The sequence below is a fragment of the Trichomycterus rosablanca genome, chromosome 6 (assembly GCF_030014385.1).
Source record: "Trichomycterus rosablanca isolate fTriRos1 chromosome 6, fTriRos1.hap1, whole genome shotgun sequence".
NCBI classification, from domain to species: Eukaryota; Metazoa; Chordata; class Actinopteri; order Siluriformes; family Trichomycteridae; genus Trichomycterus; species Trichomycterus rosablanca.
Genome location: NC_085993.1, coordinates 18,324,547 through 18,348,956, shown reverse-complemented (window position 1 = coordinate 18,348,956; position 24,410 = coordinate 18,324,547). Strand labels below are relative to the sequence as shown.

At 39.8% G+C, this 24,410-nt stretch overlaps 1 protein-coding gene across 1 annotated transcript in view; it reads right to left on the bottom strand.

The window, feature by feature from the left end:
- Positions 1 to 24,410, bottom strand: part of cacna2d2a (calcium channel, voltage-dependent, alpha 2/delta subunit 2a) — a 379,664-nt gene that overhangs the window by 1,252 nt on the left and 354,002 nt on the right. Inside the window, exons 22-39 of the mRNA XM_062996697.1 lie at positions 23,703 to 23,764; positions 22,272 to 22,348; positions 19,495 to 19,509; positions 15,129 to 15,189; positions 13,069 to 13,166; positions 12,509 to 12,599; positions 12,319 to 12,381; positions 11,142 to 11,245; positions 7,379 to 7,477; positions 7,208 to 7,302; positions 6,297 to 6,341; positions 5,286 to 5,357; positions 5,016 to 5,168; positions 4,857 to 4,909; positions 3,203 to 3,258; positions 2,954 to 3,077; positions 842 to 951; positions 316 to 398 (exon numbers count right to left, since the gene is read on the bottom strand). Coding sequence (XP_062852767.1) covers positions 316 to 398; positions 842 to 951; positions 2,954 to 3,077; positions 3,203 to 3,258; positions 4,857 to 4,909; positions 5,016 to 5,168; positions 5,286 to 5,357; positions 6,297 to 6,341; positions 7,208 to 7,302; positions 7,379 to 7,477; positions 11,142 to 11,245; positions 12,319 to 12,381; positions 12,509 to 12,599; positions 13,069 to 13,166; positions 15,129 to 15,189; positions 19,495 to 19,509; positions 22,272 to 22,348; positions 23,703 to 23,764 — 1,461 coding nt within the window. The remainder of the gene's footprint in view (positions 1 to 315; positions 399 to 841; positions 952 to 2,953; positions 3,078 to 3,202; positions 3,259 to 4,856; positions 4,910 to 5,015; positions 5,169 to 5,285; positions 5,358 to 6,296; positions 6,342 to 7,207; positions 7,303 to 7,378; positions 7,478 to 11,141; positions 11,246 to 12,318; positions 12,382 to 12,508; positions 12,600 to 13,068; positions 13,167 to 15,128; positions 15,190 to 19,494; positions 19,510 to 22,271; positions 22,349 to 23,702; positions 23,765 to 24,410) is intronic.

Genomic DNA, 24,410 nt, shown 5'->3' with positions numbered 1-24,410 from the left:
AGCTGTAATTTGTTAATTATGTTGAACTTGATTGTATTTTGTAATTAAGGGTGCCAAAGGCTCAGTCTTTGCATACAAAGATGGGTTACTACTGCCAAACCTCGTCAGAGAAGTGTCAATCAGTTTAAATCGTAATATTACAAATAATGTAGGTGTTTTGCCGTCTACTATACATAATATTGTGAGAAGATTCAGGGAATCCAGAGAAATTTCAGTCTGTTTGAGCAAAGACAAAAACCTCCATTGAATGTACATGACCTTCAGCCCTCAGGTGCTGTGTGTGTTTTTGTGGTTTATTTGTGCATGAATACGTACTACAATGTTGTAATCAAAACAGGTGGTGGGTCCCTTTCTATATCGTACTGGTGGCGGATCCAAACATGGGTCCTCTTGTGTGTCTGACAAAACGTTAAAAAGTTAAAGAATTTATCAAAATGACACATCAAAGCATTACATTTAAAGTTATCTTTAGTAAATTCTGAGTAACTGATTGACACTATACAGCCAAAAGTATGTAGACACCTGGCAATAAGCATAACATCTCCAAAACAATGCCATCCTGCATCTTTTACAGCTATAACCATCCTCTATCTTCTGGGAAGCCTTTGAACAAGATTGAGAAGTTATTGTATGTTTATTTACATTGGTGCCCGTTCAGTCAAAAGAGCAATTGCAAGTTCTGACTTGAAGTTAGGCTACTGGTGTTGGTTGCTTTAAACCTAACTCATTAAACCATGCATTTACAGACCATATTAGCAATGGGTGTGGATGAAACTCCTGACAGCTAAACTCAGAATTAGAAGAGGTGTCCACAAATGATTGGCTATTTGTGAAAGGATACATTCTGTCTCTTCCTGAGACAGTTTCTCTATGTTACACGTGTCGCAGTCAAGTTTTTCAGTCACCACAAACAGGAGGTTGGTGTTATTTATTCTCTTGGCATGAATAAACCTGTGGAGCACAAATATACATCAATTAACAATAATGAACAATTACATAATATTGATAAATAGGGAATATGCTGTTCTTGTATTAATACTAATACACTAAGCTCATTTTAATGTCTGTGTTCATGAGATTACAAAAACAGCACAAAATATTAATGCGATCGTGATCTTGTTCAGTGTGCAAGCCAATTCCAAAAGCTGCTTCATGAAGCAAGAAAAGTCAATAAGCCTGCAATTTTTAACAATCCTGGCTAATTCCTGTCAATTTTGGCCGCACAAAGGAAGGTAATCTTAAACTCCACTCAGTTTCCAAGGCAATGTATAAATTAAATAAGAAACGTTTTTCTATTTTCATGATAATACCAAGATATTTTAGGGCAGAACAGTCTAAAAATTATATTAATTATATACACTGATCAATCATAACATTAAAACCACTTTGTTTCTATCAGCTCCACTTACCATATAGGAGCACTTTGTAGTTCTACATTTACTGACTGTAGTCCATCTGTTTCTCTGCATGCTTTGTTAGCCCCCTTTCATGCTGTTCTTGAATGGTCAGGACCCCCACAGAACCACTACAGAGCAGGTATTATTTGGGTGGTGGATCATTCTCAGCACTGCAGTGACACTGACATGGTGGTGGTGTGTTAGTGTGTGTTGTGCTGGTATGAGTGGATAAGACACAGCAGCGCTGCTGGAGTTTTAAAACACCTCACTGTCACTGCTGGACTAAGAATAGTCTACCAAATATCCAGCCAACAGCACCCCTTGGCAGTGTCCTGTGACCACTGATGAAGGTCTAGAAGATAACCAACTCAAACAGCAGCAATAGACGAGCGATCGTCTCTGACTTTACATCTACAAGGTGGATCAACTAGGTAGGAGTGTCTAATAGAGTGGACAGTAAGTGGACACATTATTTAAAAACTCCAGCAGCGCTGCTGTGTCGGATCCACTCATACCAGCACACCACCCAAATAATACCCGCTCTGTGGGGGTCCTGACCATGCACATGAGCATGAAAGGGGGCTAACAAAGCATGCAGAGAAACAGATGGACTACAGTCAGTAATTGTAGAACAACAAAGTGCTTCTATATGGTAAGTGGAGCTGATAAAATGGACAGTGAGTGTTGAAACAAGGAGGTGGTTTTAATGTTATGGCTGATTGGTGTACACTGTAATTGGTATATTCTTTAGCACAATGCTTTATTTAATGGAGCCCCACACCTGTGAGGACACTTTAACAAGGCAGAACAACACTGTGCCTGTAAAGTCACTTAGAAAAAGGGAAATACTAATAACAAAAAAAACAAAAATGGCTAAAAGTAATAAAGTAAAAAACAAAAGGAAACCAAAATCATAATCCACAGCTGAAACAGAAAGAGGACATAAGTAACAGACTAAGAATGCAAACCAGGTTGCAACCTTAAATGCCAGTAACTTGATCCACCAGCTAACAATCTAACCACAATCATTGTTTTCAAAAACTCAGAGGTCAGAGGCGTGAGCAGCAATATACCCTCCTTGAATGCAATCAGGGATCCCCAGCAGCGGAAGACAGATTGACTACGCTAAGTCGGGAGTAAAAATAGGAGAAAAATGCATAAATAATAAAAAAGAAACCCTGACATAAGCGATGGTGGAAAAAATGGGCAGATCTGAGCCAAGAATGATGGCCTCAAAGAGAAAGAAAGTGCAGCTAAACTGGGAAGCAATGAACTGACCATTAAGGCCGGTATAAAAAGAAACCTCTTCAGCTTCAGCATCTTAATTCTTAATGAGGTGCAGAGACTACCCTTAAAGTGCCAATTAAAATGACTGGCACCTGGACCTCCATGCTGGTCTGTATGGCAGATGGGTATGTTACACTTTTACACAAAACAGTTTATACATAACTGAATGATCCTGGATGTACACTTATCATTTAAATTAATATGTTTATTGCATCTATAAGCATTAACTGGGGTTTTAAAGAGTACCTGATGAACAAAGTCATTCTTACCTGGAACAGTTGTCACAGTCTTGTATTATACCGTAGGAACTGCTAACGTTACCGAAATAGTATTGTGTTTGTTGTGTTACACAGCTGGTTTCTTTGAAGTCCATCCCCTCTGCATCGACTTCATCTACACACACACACACACACACACACACACACACACACACACACATTTATTTTAGTTACCCAAACTTTTGTTTATCCTAATTGTCATATGGTATTCTTATGCCCATTACATTCTACTGTACATACCTGTAGTGAACCAACTGTGGTAGGCAAACCCATAAAGTAGCTGCTGAAGGATAGACCTAAAGAAACACCAGATAAAGCATTTAAATAAAAGTACTACATACAGTTCATTCCAAAATTATTACTAATTTAAAAACTCAGGAATTAGCAGATGTGTCCATACATATATTTGCCCGTTATGTGTTTGTCAAAAGTCAATATGAAAGACATTATTGATGGTTGTGGGTAGGGTAAAACGCCAGCAGGGACAAGGTTGACATAACGAGTATAAATGTCTCACAAAATACCAAAACTATAATAACAAAATTATGATTCTTTATATATATATGATTCTTTATATATAAATATATATTATTCCCCTTCTTCTCCCCTTTTTTTAGCAAGTCCAATTGCCCGATTGCGTCATGCTTCCTCTCCACCAATGCCGATCCCTGCTCTGACTGAAGAGAACAAAGCTAACCCACGCCCCCTCTGACACGTGGGCAGCATGCCGTATGCATCTTATCACAGTTTGACAGCTCAGCACTGTGTACAGAGAGACACACCCTGAGAGCACTCTTTTCTCATCTCTGTGCAGGTGCCATCAATCAGCCAGCAGAGGTCGTAATTGCATTAGTTATGAGAGAGACCCTATCCGGCTTCATCCCACACATCTCTGAATAACAGGCCAATCATTGTTCATGTGGTTGCTCAGCCTAGCCGGCAGGCAGAGCTGAGATTCGATACGATGTATTACAGATCCCAGCTCTGGTTCCAGCGTGTGGTGTGCTGCGCCACCTGAGTGGCATAAAAAAAAATATGATTCTTGATTTTTTTGATCGTCTGTTTTTCCACCACTTTATCCTGGTGTGGGTATAATTCATTAGGCTAAAAGGCAGAAAACATCCCAGACAGGTCACTAGTCCAGTACAGGACAGACACACACACATTTCTGTGGTAATTTTTAATAGCTTCCATGGCTTGACTGCATGTCTTTGGACTTGTGGGAGAAAACCCATGTGAAAACAGGGAAAATATGCACACTCTACACAGAAAGGACCCCGGTTGTCTGACTGAGGTCCTTCTTGTCGTGGTGCCACCCATAATAGAAGGGTGGAGACAGAAAGACAAAAATAAATTTTTTAATGCATTTTCTCCCTTTTTCTCCAGATTTTTAGCGCGTCCAATTTTCACCCAATTGCGTTTATGCTTCCTCTCTACTGGAGCTGACCCCCGCCCCGATTGAGGAGAGCGAGACTGTCACAACCCCCTCCGACACGTGTGCAGTAGCCAACTGCATCTTTTTACCTGCACGAGGCGAGTTCATATGCCGATCAGCTTTGTGCATGGACAGCCACACCCTGATCAACGCATTATTCCTCGACTCAGTGCAGACGCCGTCAATCAGCCAGCAGAGGTCATAATTCGCTCAGTTTTGAGTTCCCATCCGGCTTTATACTACCCTGTGAATAGCAGCCAGTCGTTGTTCATGCAGCCGCTCAGCCCGGCCGGATGCCAGAGCTGAGATTCGATACGATGTATGTATTGGGATGGCACCAATCCTTTGCCATTCCAAAGGAAAGGAGACACAACCATTCATGTTGGTCCAGATGCCCAGTTAATAGGTGAGCTGGCGTAAGGTTAAAATAGGCATTAAGGTTTGGGATGGGTCTCTTACCAGGCAGCTGCTGAGGTCCACCAGGCCAAGTTTAACACATCCGCAATGGTGGGCTGGTACACAAAAAAGCAGCTTTAGATTAAAATCTTTAAAGAAACATAGCAAAGTGGTTCACTGATTTATTCAGCCATGCATCTGTACATTGGTGGGTAAACTCACAACAAATACACTTCTAGGTGCTGCTCCAGTGTTAGTATTAGGCACAGGTCCACACACTGACTGGAAATCTAAAGACTGCTTGCGGTGGTAGAGGTTGTTGCTGTAGAGCGCATACATCAGTTCTTGGTCCACCTCACTAAAGAACATGCCAATCTGTATAAAGGCAACAAAATATAACACAAAGTTTGAATTAAAGTTAAAAAATGTTTATCAACCTGCAAGTCTATAGAGTGTTTTGTTAATGATGTAATAATTTGATTCACTACTAACCTTGCTCCAGTCTTGAATCTGATTGGACATGATAAGGAAGCCACCATCATCAATCAGATAACACAGCAAGTCCTGCACAGACAGAGGAGGAAGAGTCAATGGAACATCTAACAATATTACATACGCTCACCAAGCACTTTATTAGGTACACCAATCTGGTATGTAAATTCATCAATTGTTTTATAAGGTACAACTACCATACAGAAGAACTGAATATACAATTAATACAGTTAATGACTGTCACCTCCCAGTGTCTCATTTATTAACTGAACATGACCCTCACAGGACCCCCAATGGCAAGATTTGGGTGGTGAACCTCTCTTAGTACTGTTATAACAATAAAGAGTTCATAACGGCACTCAGGTGGTAAAACACAAGATTCGAACTTGTCGTTTCGAATCTCAGCTCTGCTATGTGGCAGGCTGGGTGCCTACATGAACAACGACTGGCTGTTGTTCATACAGGGTAGAGCCGGACGGGGATTTCTCATAACTGACGCAATTATGACCTCTGCTGGCTGATTGATGGCACCTGCACAGAAACGAGGGATAATGCGTTGATCAGGGTGTGGCTCTCCGTACACAAAGCTGATTCGCATATGAACTCGCCTCGTGCAGGTGAAAGGATGTAGTCAACTACTGCACATGTGTCAGAGGGGGCTTGTGTTAGTCACAGCTCTTTTCAAACTGGGTGGAGATCAGCATCAATAGAGAAGAAGCTTAATGCAATTGGGTAATTGGATACGCTAAAATAGGGAGAAAAGGGGAGACAGTGCATAAACTAAATAAAAAAAAAGAGTTCGTAACATGGTAGTGTGTTGTGATAGTATAAGTGTAGCAGATGCAGCAGTGTCAATGCTGGGAGGAGAATGCTTCCCCAATTTAAAATATAAAGACATCTTGTGATGCCTAAGTGTGTACTGGTTTAATTTATTCCAATCAAGGTACAAGTTGGAGTAATTATAGTGTATTACACTATACAGAGGTTTATGGGAATTAATGTCTGACTTGCCTCATGTGCCTCGCAGTCCATCTCGCAACTGCCGCTTGGGCCACACTAAAAAAGAGAAAAGAAGTTAATTATACATCTAATTCATTTTTTAATCAGGTCAGATAGGAATGATTATACTTTGTCCTTTACAGGGCATCATATACTTGCCCATTCACTCGTTAAAATGTGGGGGCAATTCAGATTAGCCAATGCACATATGAGGATGTTTTGTAGGTAGGGACACATAAAGTAACCAAGGGAAACTTACAGACATGGGAAGCACATGCCAAAAGTTACCAATTTATTGAAGCTGTGTTACACCCGCATAACTGGATGTGCCACTGTGCTGCCTCATGCCAAGTATTATTCAATAAAGCATTCATTCATGAATGCTTTATCCAATTCAGGGTCACGGTGGGTACATTTCACTGAGCGAAAGGTAGGAAACACCCTGAACAGGTCACCTGAACTTCTTGCTGTGAGGCGACAGTGCTACCCATTAGACCACTGTGATGCCTTAAGAAAATATAAAAATTATATTTAATAATTTGTTTATTTTCCTTAACAGTCTCATCCTGGTCAGGGATATGTCAGATCTGAAGCCGCCTAGTAAACATTTTTTTTCATCAGTTTATAAACGTTTATAAATGGGCAACACATACTTTGTATTAATTTATTTATATCAAGAGATAAAGAGCAGCAAATCCATCTTCTGATCATGTTTTTAGAAAGGGAGGAAACTGGTGTACCCTGAGTAAACATGCATGGATAGTGACAGAGATAAATTTAGAATCCAGGACCCTGAAGCAGTCCAGAGTAAGTACTGGTCAATATGGGACAGTGGTAGTCTAGTGTATAGGCACTTCAGCAAGTCCATAAACTCTGTCTGCTCCAGAGGTGCTATTAACTAAAATGAGACTGTGTGTATTTACCATTTGATGTCTATGTCGAGTGCTGTCGGTCTGGTTGCTGGCAAGAATCTTAAACTTTGCGGTCCAGGCTTCAAGGTCCAACTTTACACCAACCACTAAAAGCAAGAGATCTATTAGTCTATAAAATTATGCAGCCGGTTGGAAAGTGTATGGTGAAGGTGGTGAAATTACCAGCAGGTTTGATGGTCCGGGAACCTACTGTAATGTCCACTGCAGTACTGACCAGAATACCAATGGTATCATTTTCAGGGTCTTGCAGGAATGTATTCACTGGAAAAAAACAAACAAACCAAAAAACATGTTTTGATAAAAACCACTAAGTTTGAACAAGGACAAACATGTTACTTATAAAAGCACCAGTGTAAGTTCCAGAGACAAAAAATACTACATTAACAACCATATAAAAAGAAGTGCACAACAGGTCACAGTGCAGCCTTGTCACCTCAAGCTGTGTTTAATGATATACGGCTGTTACTACTGAACTAAATATCTCAATAAATTGTAAAAACTTTACTTAAGAGATATTAATTGTGAGGTTATATTTATTTAATATATCTTTTTTTATTTATTTATGCGTTTTGTAAATTTTTCTACCGTACTCAATTTGTCTTCTACTGTTGTGGATCCCTGATTGCGTTCGAGGAGAGTATATTGCTGCTCATGTGCCCTCCGACGCAAGTGCAGTCCTAGCGGACCCCTTCTTTATGCCTGTGCTTCTGCTAACCAGGGTCCTTGCACAATTTGTGGCCAATTTGTTTGTGGCCTATTTGTGTCTGCTGCAGGCACTGCTAAATGTACACGCTAGATCAGGGGTTTTCAACCTTTTTAGGCATGCGCCCCCCTTCGTGTGCCGAGCACGACTTGCGCCCCCCCCTCACACCACGCCCCCCTCCCCTTGGTGGAACAGCACTCAATCGCGGATGCCTGCCGCGTGCCCCGCCGGCCTCATGTGCCACCGGTTCATAATAATAATCTCGTAGTGCCACGCCCCCCCGGACAGCCGCTCGCGCCCCCTCGGGCAAATAGCCCCACAGGTTGAAGACCCCTGCGCTAGATGGCACTCAGCCGACCGGTAGCAGAGTCGAAATTCAAACTGGGGTGTTCAGAATCTCGGCGTTGGTGTGATAGTGGAATTTAATATTTTTAAATATGAACAATTTCAACACTTTTCTTAATAGTAGACATTTTAAAGCATAGTCAAGTACATATTTTTAACATTTTAAATAATGTAATTGATTTTGTGCTTATTAATTTAATGTAAAAAATTTTGTCCATTGCTTCCTTTTCAGACATAGATGCTGTAAAACAAACATCTATGTATTAAAGTTATTTAATATTTGTCAAGGGGCATTTGCAAAACTCCACCCAAACATCTTCTGTGTTTTTTATTAACAGTGACTGCTGTTGTAGCCTAAAGCAGAACACAGATTATTAACAATGGAGATTATATTATTAAGACAGAGGGCTTGAGTGTAATGATTTGTTGTTGTGTAATTATATATTACAATAGCTTAACAACAAACCCAAAGTTGGGACATTTTGTAAAATGCAATAAAAACACAAATCTACGATATGAAAGGATTATGTTTCTTTTAAAGTAATGCATGTAAAAGCCATGGAACTTTCCATAATAGCGAAATCTTCACCTTCCAAGCATAATGGAGCATGCTTAAGATTAGTTAAAAAATTAAAGTGTAAAATAGAGTAAAGTAGAATATGATCTATTCATGCTTCATTATCTGATGAGCAACAGTAGGCACCCACTAAATCAAAGTGACCTAAAGTTGTCTCCGATAGAATACATACACTGTTATTGCACAAATGGTTTTATAGTAGTCAACTAAATCAGGGATGTCAAACTTTTCTTGTTGGGGACCAGATGGAGTAAAAAAATATGCAAACACCAGCCATAGACTCTTTTTGTAATAAAACAAATTAAAATGTAGTAGATCTACCTGATTACTAACAATTACACTTCCTTTTTATTAGAGTAGCTAATTATCTGTCTTTGATAGTTTTGTGTAAACTAAGATTTTGCCAATTTCACTCACCAGTTTATAATCCTAATGGAAAGAGTTTCATACTTCTTTAAATAAAACATACACACTTCCCCCTGAACACTGCATTTGTTGTCTAGTTTTCATTTCTTTGGAACTGCTACGTTTATCCAAATACTCAGGAACATTAATGTAGGTGTAACGTTAATGTTTTGAGTTGGGGGAAAGAGGATGGGGAGCATTTTAGATCTGTTTTATGTGATGGCGACATCCAGAGTACAAACAGTTCAAACTGTTTATTTAAAACCTGCTTAATAGCCGGCCAACTTTAATTTTATTTCTAAAATACCTAGCAAGCGGTTTCAAAAATGATAACGTAGTTTGGACATCCCTGAAATAAATGATTAGCGTGGACGAATGAAAGGGTCTGACTTTTTAATGAGAGAGAAATGCTGTGTGTGAAACTAATTTAATTAAATAACATTATTAATTTATAGTATAGCAGTTATAAAAAAGATTAGTTTCAGCTGCTGGACTTTAGTAATGCAGATTAATTGTCAGTATTGATTTGGTTGTGACCGACTGGCAACTTTTGCCCAGTTCACCCTGTTTTAATTAGTGCAGCTGGAACATAAATAACATAGATGGGTCAATCTTTACATCTTTAGGTAAACTATGTTTTATTTATGGTTGGCAACCTGCTGTTTTTTTATTGATCTGTCATTAGTAACTGAATTAATTATTTGGATCAGAGTGGGCCGAGAATACCTGAAAACACTGGGCATGATCCAGAGGGCACAATTGCAGCAGTTATGGGGAACCTTATCTGGCCATAACACCCGCGGACGATCCAAGCATTGACTTTATAGGCATCCAGCCTGACGGTAGCGGAGCTGAGATTCAAACTCATGAGTCAGCACTGGTATTCTAGCGTGTTTTTATCGTTGTGCCACCCAAGCACATATTTTATGTGATTTGATATCAGGATAAACTTGAATAGGAGTTTGTTTTAACGATGGGCATTCATTAGAGCAAGACTAAATTCTGTTTAATGCCTCCTGAGGGCGGAGCTCAACATAATGACAACAGGTGACGTGGACTGTGACCCAAATTGCACAATACTGTACTAAATAGTATGTGCTAGTACTACGGGGCACACAGGACACCATTGAGCAGATGAAATAAACTGGTAAGTCTTGAACAGTAGGGCAGTTGTAGCCTAGTTGTTAATTTGATTTGATTGATTGATTTGTGTAAATCCTATTTATTTAAATTATCCTCCAGGCCACCCAAGGAGGATGGGGGTCCCTGCTGAGTCTGGTTCCTCTCAAGGTTTCTTCCTGTAATTTTAAGGGAGTTTTTCCTTACTACTGTTGCCCTCAGCTTGCTCAACAGGAGTTTTTGGTCTGTTGGTCCTGGATTCTGTAAAGTTGATTTGAGACAATGTTTACTGTTAAAAGCACTACACAAAAAAAAAAGGACTTGACTTGGTTCAAGTCCCACTACTGCCAGGTTGCCACTGTTGGGCCCTTGAACAAGGTCCTTAACCCTCAATTACTTAGACTGTATACTGTCACAGTACTGTAAGTTACTTTGGATAAAAGCATCTGCTAAATGTCTAAAATGTAAATGGAACATTCATTTTACATTTAATTTGACTTGTTTATGAATGTTTGAGAAATTGTTTTGCATGTGTTATGGATTAAAGGAGTTTTTAGAAACTGTGGGTATTGTTGTGCTAGGTTTTAGTGCATATAATATACAATTTTTGCAGTTATTTTCCAAAACATCAAATCCCATTGGAAATAATTGCTGGGCATTTATTTTATATTGATTCTATTTTATCCGGTCCTGTGTTGATTTTCTTACTTTTTGTGCTATTCTTTTGATGGAATAAAGCAAAAAATATAAATAACATAATGGTAAAAAACACTCACAGTTACGGTAGGGTGCTCTAAAAATGTATCCCTTGTTGTCCAGACTGCGGCGGTAGAAACTAGCATTAAATGGCTCTGAATCCTCCTCCCACGTCTCAGCAGCCCTGATAAATGCACACATGGAGATTAGCAAATAGCAAAACTTATGTGAAAAGTATGTGAACACCTGAATATAACATCCCTACATATACATAACATTCCTACATCTCATCCCAAATCCATATGCATTAATATAATGTCAATAACAGAATCACTCTTCTGGGGAGGCATTTCACACAACTTTAGAGTGTGGATGTTGGAATTTGATAAAAGGTTTGGCTTGTAATCAACATTCCAATTCATTCCAAATGTGTTTAACATGGGTGAGGTTAGGGCTCTGTGTAGGTCACTGGAGTTCCTCCACATCAAACTAGTCAAACTATGTCTTTATGGACCTCGCTGTAACAGGTGAGTCGTGCCTTGTTTTGGAGGCGCCAGGTGTAAACCTGTACTTGCAAGAATGAACCAAGGTAGAACAATATTGTGACTAAAGATCCATAACTAAAAGGGGTATTGATTAATGTAATAGTTGGCCAAAATAACAGAAACTGATCAAAAATATGAAAAGAAAAGCACAAGTAACATAGATGAGAACAGTTGTCACAATTAGGCCAGCTACTTGGTCCATCGACATGTGAGAACCACGTTCTTGGAAAAAAAAGAAAGGGCATCCATTCTATCGCCAGGAAAAAACCTGACTTGACCCTTGGCAATAGAGAAGGCAGCAACTCTGGGGAGATAACCTTGATTAAATAACCTCAATCTTGAGCAAATTAATGTTCACTGAGGCACTGTTCATCTGTGCCGCCATGCCTCTCTGCCAGCTATTAATGGCATGGCAGATGGGCATGATACCGTAATCTGTGTCCCCCACCAAGCTATACAGTAGGTGGGCCCATTACACTTACTTTGGGCCCAGGGGCATAGTCAGTCTGGAACATGAAAATTCCTTCTATAAACTGTTACCACAAAGTTAGGATTGTAGAAGATATATCATGAACTACATATACCTGTAAACAATTTCATGTTGCCAAGATACCTGAACTCAACTCAATTAAATGTCCGCATACTTTGGACATAAAGTGTACCAATAATGTAAAATACGGCATAACTTGATGACAATTAATGTCTGACTCACTTATTTGGAAAAATCCGAGTGATGCCTCCATCTGTAGCTGCAAAGACCGCCAAAAATCCATACCTACAGGAGAGAGAAAACAGATACTCCCATCAAGCATTAAAACTGTGTAAGCAACAGTGTTTCTCAAGTCTTATTGGTGTTATCATGTGTCAGTTAATTTAACTAAAGTAAACATTAGTTGACTAACGTGTTGAGGTCCTTTGTTTTCCACACTTTTTCCACCAGCTGTCTGATGATGCCCGTGTCCAGAATCAGGTTATGCAGCAGGAAGTTGTCACCTGTGGTTACAGGAAAGATATTAAAAGGTAGCCGGTAAAAGTATATACAATTGTACCCATAAACACTTGTTTGAATCAGAAATGCACTGCTGATTTCACATCATCATCACATGAAAATCTTCTTCCCCTTAAAGCTTCTTTGAGCGGTCCAAAAAGGTGGAAATCAGATGGTGCTAAATCCAGACCATAAGCTCTCTCAGTCTCTCAGACACGACCAATTACTACTACTCCCACCCTCACCGTTTGCAACCACAATATAAAAGTGTGGAAACTTTTTGTAGATTCCTCGTAATTGCAACCAGGCAAACTATACTTGTTTTGGTATTAAAATAGAGCCTTGTAATATGAATATTATACCTGTAAAGGTTTATTTAATTTCTCAACCATTTCGAAATCATTGCAGGGTTAGAAACTCCCAGTTGTGACCAGTTGTGGGTAATACATAATTTTATATACAAAAAAGGCTTACACTGTTTGGAGTCTGGAGTGACTTTCTCCATCAGAGCAATAAAGTTAAGCAGGAACTCAGTGTTGTTGCTGGAAAGCTCAAGGTCTTTGCAATATTCCCTAAGAAACAAACAGCTTGTTTTACAGCCTTTATACACAGTCAGTGTTTTCTAACACAAATAGATCCTACTTAAAGACTCGTTTTAGGACATTAGATCATAAAAGTAATTTCTATGGTTTCACAGTGCATGCTGACATTTTTAAAGTAAAACACATTGTGCATTATGTATATACAGGGGGTGGACAAAATAACTAAAACCTGCAGCAAAATATTTATAACAAGTGTGTGAGAAAAATACCTCTACCTCGTAGTCTGCACTTTAAGTTTATTGCACAATTTACTTCTTAGAAAGTTGGTGTGTATGGGAGAACTCGAGAAGTGCTTTACTTTATCCTGATGAAATGAATGATTTTAGCGGGAAATTATTTTATCAATACAAATATGGGAATTATTATTCTAAAAACTGAAATCATATCAGTGATTTGATTTATGTAGGCTTTATAATTGCTGAATTTTGCAAAGCAACCACAAGAGCTAAAGACTTCCACTAGAAGGTTTTCAATACCGTTATGTATTCCCATAACAGTTACTTATGGGAACCAACATCCATTATCATCAAACATTGGTGTGGTGAAACCTTGACTAATCAAGACTTTTGTAAATGCTAAGGGTTCTGTGGTTCTTACACCACATTTTGCGTGTTGGCCTGTGATACAAAAGGTTTGCAAATGGTGTCCCTGACATGAATCAGGTTATTTTTCTACCCTTTTCTTTTGATTTATTGTTGTACAATGCATTTCTGTAAGTGAGCTTCAAATTCATAACCACTGTTCCACTTTGCTGGTATTTTATCAATGTTTATAATATACTGCACTGGTGGTGCAGTGGTAAAATACGCTGGCATACCAGAGCTGGGATTTCGAATACATTGTATCAAATCTCAGCTCTGCCATTCCGCTGGGCAGGGCGGCTATATGAACAACGTTTGGCTGTTGTTCATCCAGGGAAGGGAGCCAGATGGGGACCTCATAACTGATGCAATTATGACCTCTGCTGGCTGATTAATGGTGTCTGCACAGAGAAAGGCTGTGTCTCTCATTAAACTCATTAAACTCGCCTTGTGCAGGTAAAAAGATGTAGTCGGCTACTACACACGTGTCCAAGGGGGTGTGTGTCAGTTTGCTCTCCTCAATCGGGGTGGGGGTCAGCACCAGTAGAGAGGAAGCATAACGCAATTGGGTAAATATTGGACGTGCTAAAATCGGGTGAAAAAGGGAGAAAATGCATATATATACAGTATATGTCACATCAATTTTTAGCGCACCCAATTTTTACCCAATTGTATTATGCTTATATATTGCACTGATGTTTAAGGCTTTTTTCCTTGAAACATGAAGAGTTTGGAACCCACTAGTTGGTCTCTTGTCACATTTTGCTTTTAAGCATTAAATTGCTGAGAGATCCCGCTAATTGGTAATGAAGCTAATAGAACTCACACATGCTGATCTAGTTTTAATTGATTGATTTTTATATGATGTTTCTGTTAATTTGTCCACCACCTGTCTTCACATTAGGGTTTCATAATTGTATAATGCAAAAACATGACCACAGGTGGTATGAACTTAAAGACAACGAACTTTAAAGCACATTAATTCAAATGTGTGAGTACAAAACATGCACCAAAACACCCACAAATGTCCTCCCATGCCATGCGGAAACAGAAAGTTACAGTTAAGAGTGTAGAAAGAACAGAACTGCACCAGGTGATTAATAATCAACTCCATTATCAAGATAGTAAAGAAAATATATCAGTCTTAGACTTCAAAAATATAGTTTAACAATATACAGAATAAAACACACATATATAACCTGAAACACAATGAAAACACACACTCACACCCACACACACTTTGAATGATGACGACTACTTGCTACTGGAGACTTCAAGGACAAAAAGAGGACAATGAACTGTATGTTCATCAACAGATAAAAAACAGACAGATCAGTCAAGGTGGGGATACCTTGGGGCTATCAACACATGTCCTTCTGATTCAAAAGTATGTGGCAGCAGAGATTCAAAATCTGCAACAGAAAGGGGGCAAGATTATCCAGGGTAGCGGCGGGCGCACTGCGCAGGGAGGAGAGTCTGGGAAAGAGAAAACAGCAGCTGCTCTTCAACGGGTGCAGGGACGCAAAAGGGACGTTACCATAGCAACAACGAGGCATCATGATGGAAAGACCAGCGTTAGCCAATATGGTGCCTTAAAATGTAGCCTCCTACCGGTAGTCAAAGACTGTATAGCAATTTCTCAAACAGACTTTTTGCACAAATTTGATTTGCTTGTAGTTGTCGGAGAACTGGCTCAGACCTTCACTCCAGAATGAAACGAGTTCTCAGACACAATGCCCACAATGTGGGGAGTTTTTGTTTTTGTTGTTTTTGTAAACAGGCATCAAAATGGCAAACTAACATTGCAGGAAGGTGGGTGAGACAGAAGGCCCTGATGGAGGTGATCACCCCTCAGACTGGCACGGTGGAGAAAGACTCTCTGAGACACAATCAAAGGAAGTGCACAGCAGTGTGGGAGGCAAGAGAAAGGGCAACACGTTTCATCTTAATAATTAATATTAATATCTAAGCTCCAGCTTACTAGGGTCAGTAGATTTTTGTCTGTGCTGTGCTTGGCCAGTACAGCGTGTGGGCATCACAAAATGTACAATGTGGTACCTTTTGGACCTTATGAAGGCAGAAACTTTAACCATAGTAGTGCCCAGGTAGTGTTCCGCTCACAGTGCCATGCACAACCAGGTCAATGTAAGAGAAAATAGTTGATCCATTGCAGTAGCAGTCTGAAGGGTGATGTGAACAGCAAAAGGATCAAGCTGATGACAACACAGGGTGATGGGGTATCACACAAGGACAAACAAATCAGGTTCCATTGCTGTCCATGACCAAGACAAGAGGGGAGCACTTGGGGAAACCCCACTAAGACCTACTTTAAACAATACTACATGTTGGCTAAAACATAAATACAGAAATAGTGACCCTATTTATAGTCTAATAATAAAACTATTTTCAAATTTAAAACCTTGTGATACAACGTCACCACTAGGAGCTGCTTAAAACTAACATAAAGTAGTAGTATACTGTAGTATTATTCTACATACACACTAATATCAACATTTTAACCTGTCAGCCTTCCTGACCTAATCATACAGTCCAGCCATGGCAAAATGAACACAATGGAGAGGTTTTAAAGGCTTTACTTACATTTTAATGCTAAGCCCTGTAATAACACAAGCTCTGGCATAGGTTCTGTTTTAAAACTCCTTCACATCTGCACACCTGCACATCAACAGTGTTTTTGGACCAAACCTGGCAAGCTAAGCTGACACTCCCCCTGCACATTCATTATATTTTAGTGTAAACAGATGTGTGCCATACATTTATTAACCACCTAAACTTCATTCTTTTGCATTTTCCCCCCAGTTTTCCTCCCAATCTAGTCGTATCCAATCACCCAATTGCATTACGCTTCCTCTCTACTGATGTTGATCTCCACTCTGACTGAGGAGAACCGTGACTAACACACGTCCCCTCTGCATCTTTTCACCTGCACGAGACTAGTTCGTATCAGCTTTGTGTATGGAGAGGCACACCCTGATCAACTCATTATCCCCCGTCTCTGTGCAGGTGCAATCAATTAGCCAGCAGTGGTCGTAATTGCATCAGTTATGAGAAATCCCCTCTGACAGCCTTCCTGAACAACAAGCCAATCGTTGTTCGTGTAGGCGAACAGCCTGCCGGTAGCAGAGCTGAGATTCAAACCGACAACTTTGAGACGTCAGCTCTGGTGTTCTAGCATGTTTTACTGCTGCACCACCCTTTTAAACCTAATTTGAAGTTTGAAGTTTGAAGGCAACAGTATGTGTGCCAATGTGTACATAGGCTGTGTCTCCAACCATTTACCACTATGCTACATGGTATAATAATAACACCAATAAAGTCCAGTCTTTAGCATAGTGGTATATGGTTTAAGACTCAGCCTAATGATTTCAGTAAATTAAGGTCAGCTTGACCTTACAGTTTGTATATGGCTGTTTTTATGATGATTAAACACATCCAAGACTTATTACAATTACAAATGTCCATATAGCTTTTAATAAAACACTAAGCTGGAGCTGTAAACCACCTCCATAGGAACTAGGATGACTGATAGGAGCCTATAATGGGATTCACAGTGGGAGAAATAAAGTCCTAAGCTAAACTTGGACTGATTAATGTCATATTTCTTCTCGTTTGCCTTTCCTTAGCCTCACAGGGTAAGACACAAACTCCTACTGAGGTTACACTTCTAGGGAAAGTCATACAAAAGCAGTCTTTGAATTGCCATGAGAACGAGCGTGGCTAATTCAAAAGGCTTTTAAAGCTCAGACTGTTTACCATCAAGTTTAGCTAAACGCAAAACATCTCAGCGAGAACGAAATAGAATTTATTTCTCTCTGAGGTGTTTTGATGCTTGCCTTTTTACCCCCTCACATCAAACTCCAATGAAAATCCAAGTGTTGGTCTTCTCATGAACATATCCCGCCACCCACCCTCCGTTCATTTAACTGGTATCAACTTGCTTGGAAATTCCCAGACCAACACTTGCTTACTGGTTACTAAAACATAAAATGCTACCATAATCTATTCTAGTTATTTCAAATATAGCAGTGCTAATTTCTACCTTTATTTTTATGTAAAAATCTTATGATGTTATTTTATCGTTAGTTGATTTTATAATTAAAACATGTAAGATACACCGATCAGCCATAACATTAAAACCACCTCCTTGTTTCTATACTCACCGTCATTTTATCAGCTCCACTTACCATAAAGAAGCACTTTGTAGTTCTACAATTACTGACTGTAGTCCATCTGTTTATCTGCATGCTTTGTTAGCCCCCTTTTATGCTGTTCTTTAATGGTCAGGACTCTCCCAGGACCACTACAGAGCAGGTATTATTTGGGTGGTGGATCATTCTCAGCACTGCAGTGACACTGACATGGTGGTGGTGTGTTAGTGTGTGTTGTGCTGGTATGAGTGGATCAGACACAGCAACACTGATGGAGTTTTTAAACACCTCACTGTCACTGCTGGACTGAGAGTAGTCCACCAACCAAAAATATATCCAGCCAACAGCGCCCCGTGGGCAGCGTCTTGTGACCCCTGATGAAGGTCTAGAAGATAGCTCATTGATAGCTCAGTGGTTAAGGTACTAGACTAGTAAACAGAAGGTTGCCGGTTCAAGCCCCGCCACCACCAAGTTGCCACTGTTGGGTCCCTGAGCAAGGCCCTTAACCCTCAATTGTTCATTGTGTAAGTCGCTTTGGATAAAAGTGTCTGCTAAATGCTGAAAATGTAAATGTAAATGTAAAGATGACTAACTCAAACAGCAGCAATAGATGAGTGATCGTCTCTGACTTTACATCTACAAGGTGGACCAACTAGGTAGGAGTGTCTAATAGAGTGGACAGTGAGTGATCACAGTATTTAAAAACTCCATCAGCGCTGCTGTGTCTGATCCACTCATACCAGCACAACACACACTAACACACCACCACCATGTCAGTGTCACTGCAGTGCTGAGAATCATCCACCACCCAAATAATACCTACTCTGTGGTGGTCCTGTGGGGGTCCTGACCATTGAAGAACAGGGTGAAAGCAGGCTAAAAAGGTATGTAGAGAAACAGATGGACTACAGTCAGTAATTGTAGAACTACAAAGTGCTTCTATATGGTAAGTAGAGCTGATAAAACTGACAGTGTGTGTAGTCACCAGGAGGTGGTCATAATGTTATGCCTGATCAGTGTAGCATATCACTGTATGTTGTATTTTTACTTATTTATTGGTCACACTTCATAGATCTCTGAAACTTTGGGAAGGGGGAAACACAAAACACGAAAGACGGGTGACAAAAAATCCCCAAGGAAGGAGTGCAATCAATATTTGTGTGACATGGGGAACATTTTATTTACATCAGGATGCATTTGACAGAGACCTGAATATGATTTAGCCATCTGAGCCAAGAAATCCATAGAGTGAAAAGTGTGACACAGAGAAAAGAGATAGTGAAAGAAAGATAGTAAGAGAAATGTGTGTGGGCTGCAGTAGGAGGGTGGGTGAATGCATGGTGAGGAAGAAGAGGAGTATAGAAGTATGCTCTTAAAGACAAGGCCAGCAGGGAAACAGAGGGAGCAAGCAGGCTAGAACATGTGGAGGTGGGTGTCAGCAGGTTGGTTAGGACAAGAGAACAAGGGAATAAGGCAATAAGGGAATCGAGGAATAAGGAGTAAGGGAATATGGGAAAGAGGGAGCGGACCAAGATGGAGTATACTTGCCCGTTGTGTCTTTTACTGTGTGGATCCGTCAGAGAAGGAGTGAGCAAGAAAAGAAACAGGGAGGTCGGGTAGGAGAGGAAGGGGGTCACAGACAATATTTTATTCAATGACTGTTTGAATAAAAATATTGTTTTCTCAAAAGAAGGAAAGTTGAGTGAATGAAACAAAAATGAACATGGAACCAAATAAAAAAGAGCAAACGACATCTTCAGCAAACAGCATTTAAGTTCACAAAGCTTTAGTCACAACTGATGAGGTACTGGAAAGTAAAAAAGAACAAATCAGAAACATGAGTATGAGCCGATGAAGGATAAAAGCAAGTGGGTCAGAAAAAAGGAAGTAAGGAAAAAAAATAAGCATAAGAGAAAAAGAAAGAATGAAAGCTAAAACAAAATAAAGAAAGATAACATCTAGTAAGTACAGAGCCCCTTAGGGGTCACTAACAAAAAAAAATATGTGAAGAGCAAAATCCATCTCTCCGTTTAGTAATCCGTACCCACGGATTTGTAAACTGTACCCTCAGTTTAGCAAAACTGTACCCACGGATTTGTAAATCGTACTCTCAGTTTTAAAATCCGACCGCAGTCATGCTATCTGCACTAAAGGTTTTACTGTGCGTCTAAACCCTGTTTTACGGTAATATAGTTGCGAAGCATTGAAGCAAATAAAGCATCTCTTTACAGTTTAATATACAAAACCAATGCATAAAAATGTACCAGAAAGAAAAGTTACAACCTATATGTAGATCTAAAAAGTTGGAAATGTAGACCTTCTCTGCTATTAATCAAATCTATGCATTTTTAAAAATCACTTTCCTACCTACTTGTCATACATCCTTCTTTTTAAATCTACATATAAGTTGTAACTTTTCTTTTTGGTACATTTTTATGCATCAGATCTCTGTTGGTTTTGTATATTAAACTGTAAAGAGATGCATTATTCGCTTCAATGCTTCGCAACTGTATTACTGTAAACAGGGTTTAGACGCACAGTAAAACCTTTAGTGCAGATAGCGTGACAGCCAGTGGCAGCTCTAGCCAAATCTCTCAGGGGGGGCAATTGTTGCGATGATGGCCAAGGTGACCCGTTCAATGGGTAAATTAAAGCTTAAATAATTAACATCTTAAGTCATCAGTCAGTTTGCCCTCACAAATAACCTTGAACATAGAGACAGACCAGCTTTACCATTAATCATAAAATGAAGTAAGCCTTCACACTAAAAATTTAATTCAGTCTTCATCAGATAAAGAAGTACAATTAAACAACTGAGGAGATACAATAAGTGCAATCACAATTCACAATTTAAAAATTACATTACTTACTTGTAACTTATGTGATTTCCCCCCCTCTTTGTAGATACTTGCTTGATGTTTAAATTTGCTCTGGGTGGCCCTAATTCTTTAGTTGCTAATTTATCCTGATTACTACGATGACTGAATGGCATTTCCCTTAATGACACGATGGAGTTGCTCCAAACTGAGGTAATGGTAGTCATGTTGACGAGATCGCTACACCAGGTTACGTGTGATGCAAGCACGTAAGTGCGAGCCCTCCCAGAACCCATAGAGATTGTATTGCAGTGCCTGCAGTTCCAAAAAAAGAGCCTTAATATGAGAGTCTATCAGAGCAATCTGGCCGATTTTCAATCAGACTGAAATCGCCCAAAAGGGGCGGTACTGTACGGAACACAACTCGACGCTGATTGAACTAAGATATTCAGAAGCAAGACAGACTGTCCAGAACAGTCAAAGCTAGTTTAACACTGGTTGAATGTGATAGAAAAATTTCTTTCCTTTCACCCTTTGGTGGTGCGTCGCTCGATCGCCCTAAGGAACGAGCCGCCCATGGTGACTGTGGTCGGATTTTAAAACTGAGGGTACAGTTTACAAATCCGTACGTACGGATTACTAAACCGAGGGTACGGATAACTAAAACGTGCGTACAGTTTACAAATCCGTACGTACGGATTACTAAACTGAGGGTACGGATTTCTCTTCACATATTTCTTTCCGTTAGTGACCCCTAAGGGGCTCCATAAGTAAGAAAGACAAAGTAAAAAAAAAGTAAGAAGGAATTAAAAAGAGACCCACAAGCTCTACCTCCAGTGCAGTAATGCTCATCAGCATTGTCCTGCATTTGTATTTTTTACACAGATTAAATGATTCCAAAGCTCATAATGAAAGACACAGTACAGTAAACATTCAAAATAAATGAATAGTAATAGAAAAGAAAAGTAATAAGGTGAATCAGGGGAAGTGAAAAGTTTCTTTTCACACATCCCAAAGAGAACATCAAAAGCAGTTAACACAGTGCTTTAGAATCATCGTAATGGAACAGAAGAAAAGGTGAAAGCAAAAGAAAAATAATAGCACATGTTCACCATTATTTTCAACTTAACACAGTAAAACAACAGCTTTCACTTTTTGTCATTTTTTTTGATAAGGGGTTTTTCTTTACAACCAATAGGGAAAGAAAAATCCCCTCAGCACAGAACAGCATGAGGACAGAAAAAGGAAGGGGGAGAGGATGGAAAGGGGGCGACAGAAGAATAGATCCATTCTGTTTTGTCACCCTAAATGTCTATGAAGTGGAAGAGAGTAATGCAGAAAGTCGCTGGGCATTTTTCAGAGTCCACACTGGGGCTGGTCACATGTCGTTGCTAGAGGTACCTGGTTTCGGATGGGTTAAGGGGGGCTAAGTGTAAAGGGGAAGCCGGGAGGAATCACCTGAAGGAAAGAAGACAGAGTCTGACCTGTCTCAGGATTTGTGATACTTACACTGAACTTGCAGGATCTGATCACTGAGGTTAGCCCTGATGTGATTCTCACTGTATGTTGGCAGCACCAAACTGAGGCTGCAGTACACAGAAAGCAGGCAGGGAAATGCATGTAATTAGGCATGTTCCTGGAACATCCAACCTCATTTATTTATCTTATTTCTGTTCAAGATGAATTTGTGCCAGGTGCTCATAAGTCACATTTTTATGACACACATTTACAGATTTAACATGTTTTGGACTGACAAAATTCATCTTTTACATAGTGACAATTCATTTGGCAAATTAGCTGATTGTTTATGCTATGTTTTATGCACAATTACAAACAAGTAGTTTGTTCTTATTAGTTGTATGATAATATATTTACAAGAATATGGATTGTAAATGACCTGATAGGATTTTATCGTGTGAGCTCATATGGGGCGGCACGGTGGCTCGGTGGGTAGCACTGTCGCCTCACAGCGAGAAAATCCTGGGTTCGATCTCCAGCCGGGGCGGTCCGGGTCCTTTCTGTGCAGAGTTAGCATGTTCTCCCCGTGTCTGCGTGGGTTTCCTCCGGGAGCTCCGGTTTCCTCCCGAAGTCCAAAAACATGCAGTCAGGTTAATTGGAGACACTGAATTGCCCTATCGGTGAATGGGTGTGTGTATGTGTGTGTATGTTGGTCTGCCCTGCGATGAACTGGCGCCCCGTCCAGGTCTTGCCACATAATTTCTATCGGGTTTAAGTTAAGATTTTGACCAGGCCACTTCAAAACCCTAGTTTTATTTCCTCAAGCCATTTAGAGGATGACTTGCTTCTGTGTTTGGTATGGTATTCTTGTTGCATAACCAAATTGGACTTCAGATTTAGATCACAAACTGATGACCAGAAATGTTTTCCCCTAGAATGTTCTGGTAGAACAAAATTAAGCAAGTTTGACTGTATTAGCTTTATACTACATGCAACAGGACCAATGTCTTCTAAAAGTTACATTCTGACTAATCAGTTCACAAGACATAATCCCAAAGAGCTTGAGGGTTATAAAGGTGTTTTTGCTGAATTTGAGTGTTGAATGTTTCTCTTTGGGTAGCAGTGTTTATCTTCTTTTCCATGGAAACAGCGTTTCAGTCTCTTTCTAATGGTGGATTCTTATTTCATAGAAAAGTTGTATTTCAGCATGTATTGCATGCACTGCATTTATATACTAAACACATTTCGTCAAATAAAAATCATGTATATGTAATTATACATATTATAATGTAATATTAATTCAGTGATTAATTTGAAATCCACATTAAAAAAGTGGGTTCAAGGTTGTTTATCTTACTGAAGCTGATAAACACAGATATGTAAAGCTGCTTAAGCAGTGATGACTACAATGGCATTCTTAGTTTACCTGATACACAAATGTGCATATAAACATAGTTATTAAGATAAATGCCTGCTTTCTACCTATAGTCTGTGCCCTCCACTGGCGTCCATATGTACGTCCTTGTGACCTGGTCGATGTATCGCTATAGAAGACAAAGCAAACACAACAAGATTTAACATAAACAGATCAACAACCACATTGACCTACAATGAGGGCCAGAAGTGTGAGACCACCAGTAAACTTGGGCGTGACTTGGGGGTGACTAGACTGACATGCACTCCCTCCGATGTGTGCGCAGTCTACTGATCCCTTCTCATACACCCACACCTCGGTGGATTTGCGCGTGAGGCCGGCTTTGCACATTGAGAGCCACGCCCCGACCTCTGCGCCTCTTCACCACTGTGCAAGCCCCACCCCTCTGTTAAATTCGGTCATTTCCCACCTTAGCAGACTGGAGGCCAATTGTTTCTGCTGCAGGAATTAGCCAATTATGCCTGCTAGAGAGCGCCCAGCCGACCGGTAGCAGAGCCAATACTCGAACTTGGGAAATCAGAATCTCGGCACTGATGTGCTAGTGACTTATCACACTGCGTCATCTGAGCGCTAAATTTTAAGATTTAATTTGAGAAAAATACAAAGCACAAGAATTTTCACTAGTGCTCTTAACTGTATGTGCTGAAACATTATTCGTAATATTATAAATAACCATTTTTGCTAACATACTGTCAGCTGTAATATGCTAAAAATCAACATAACACGTTTTTACTAAGAGTATTGCATAGAAATGT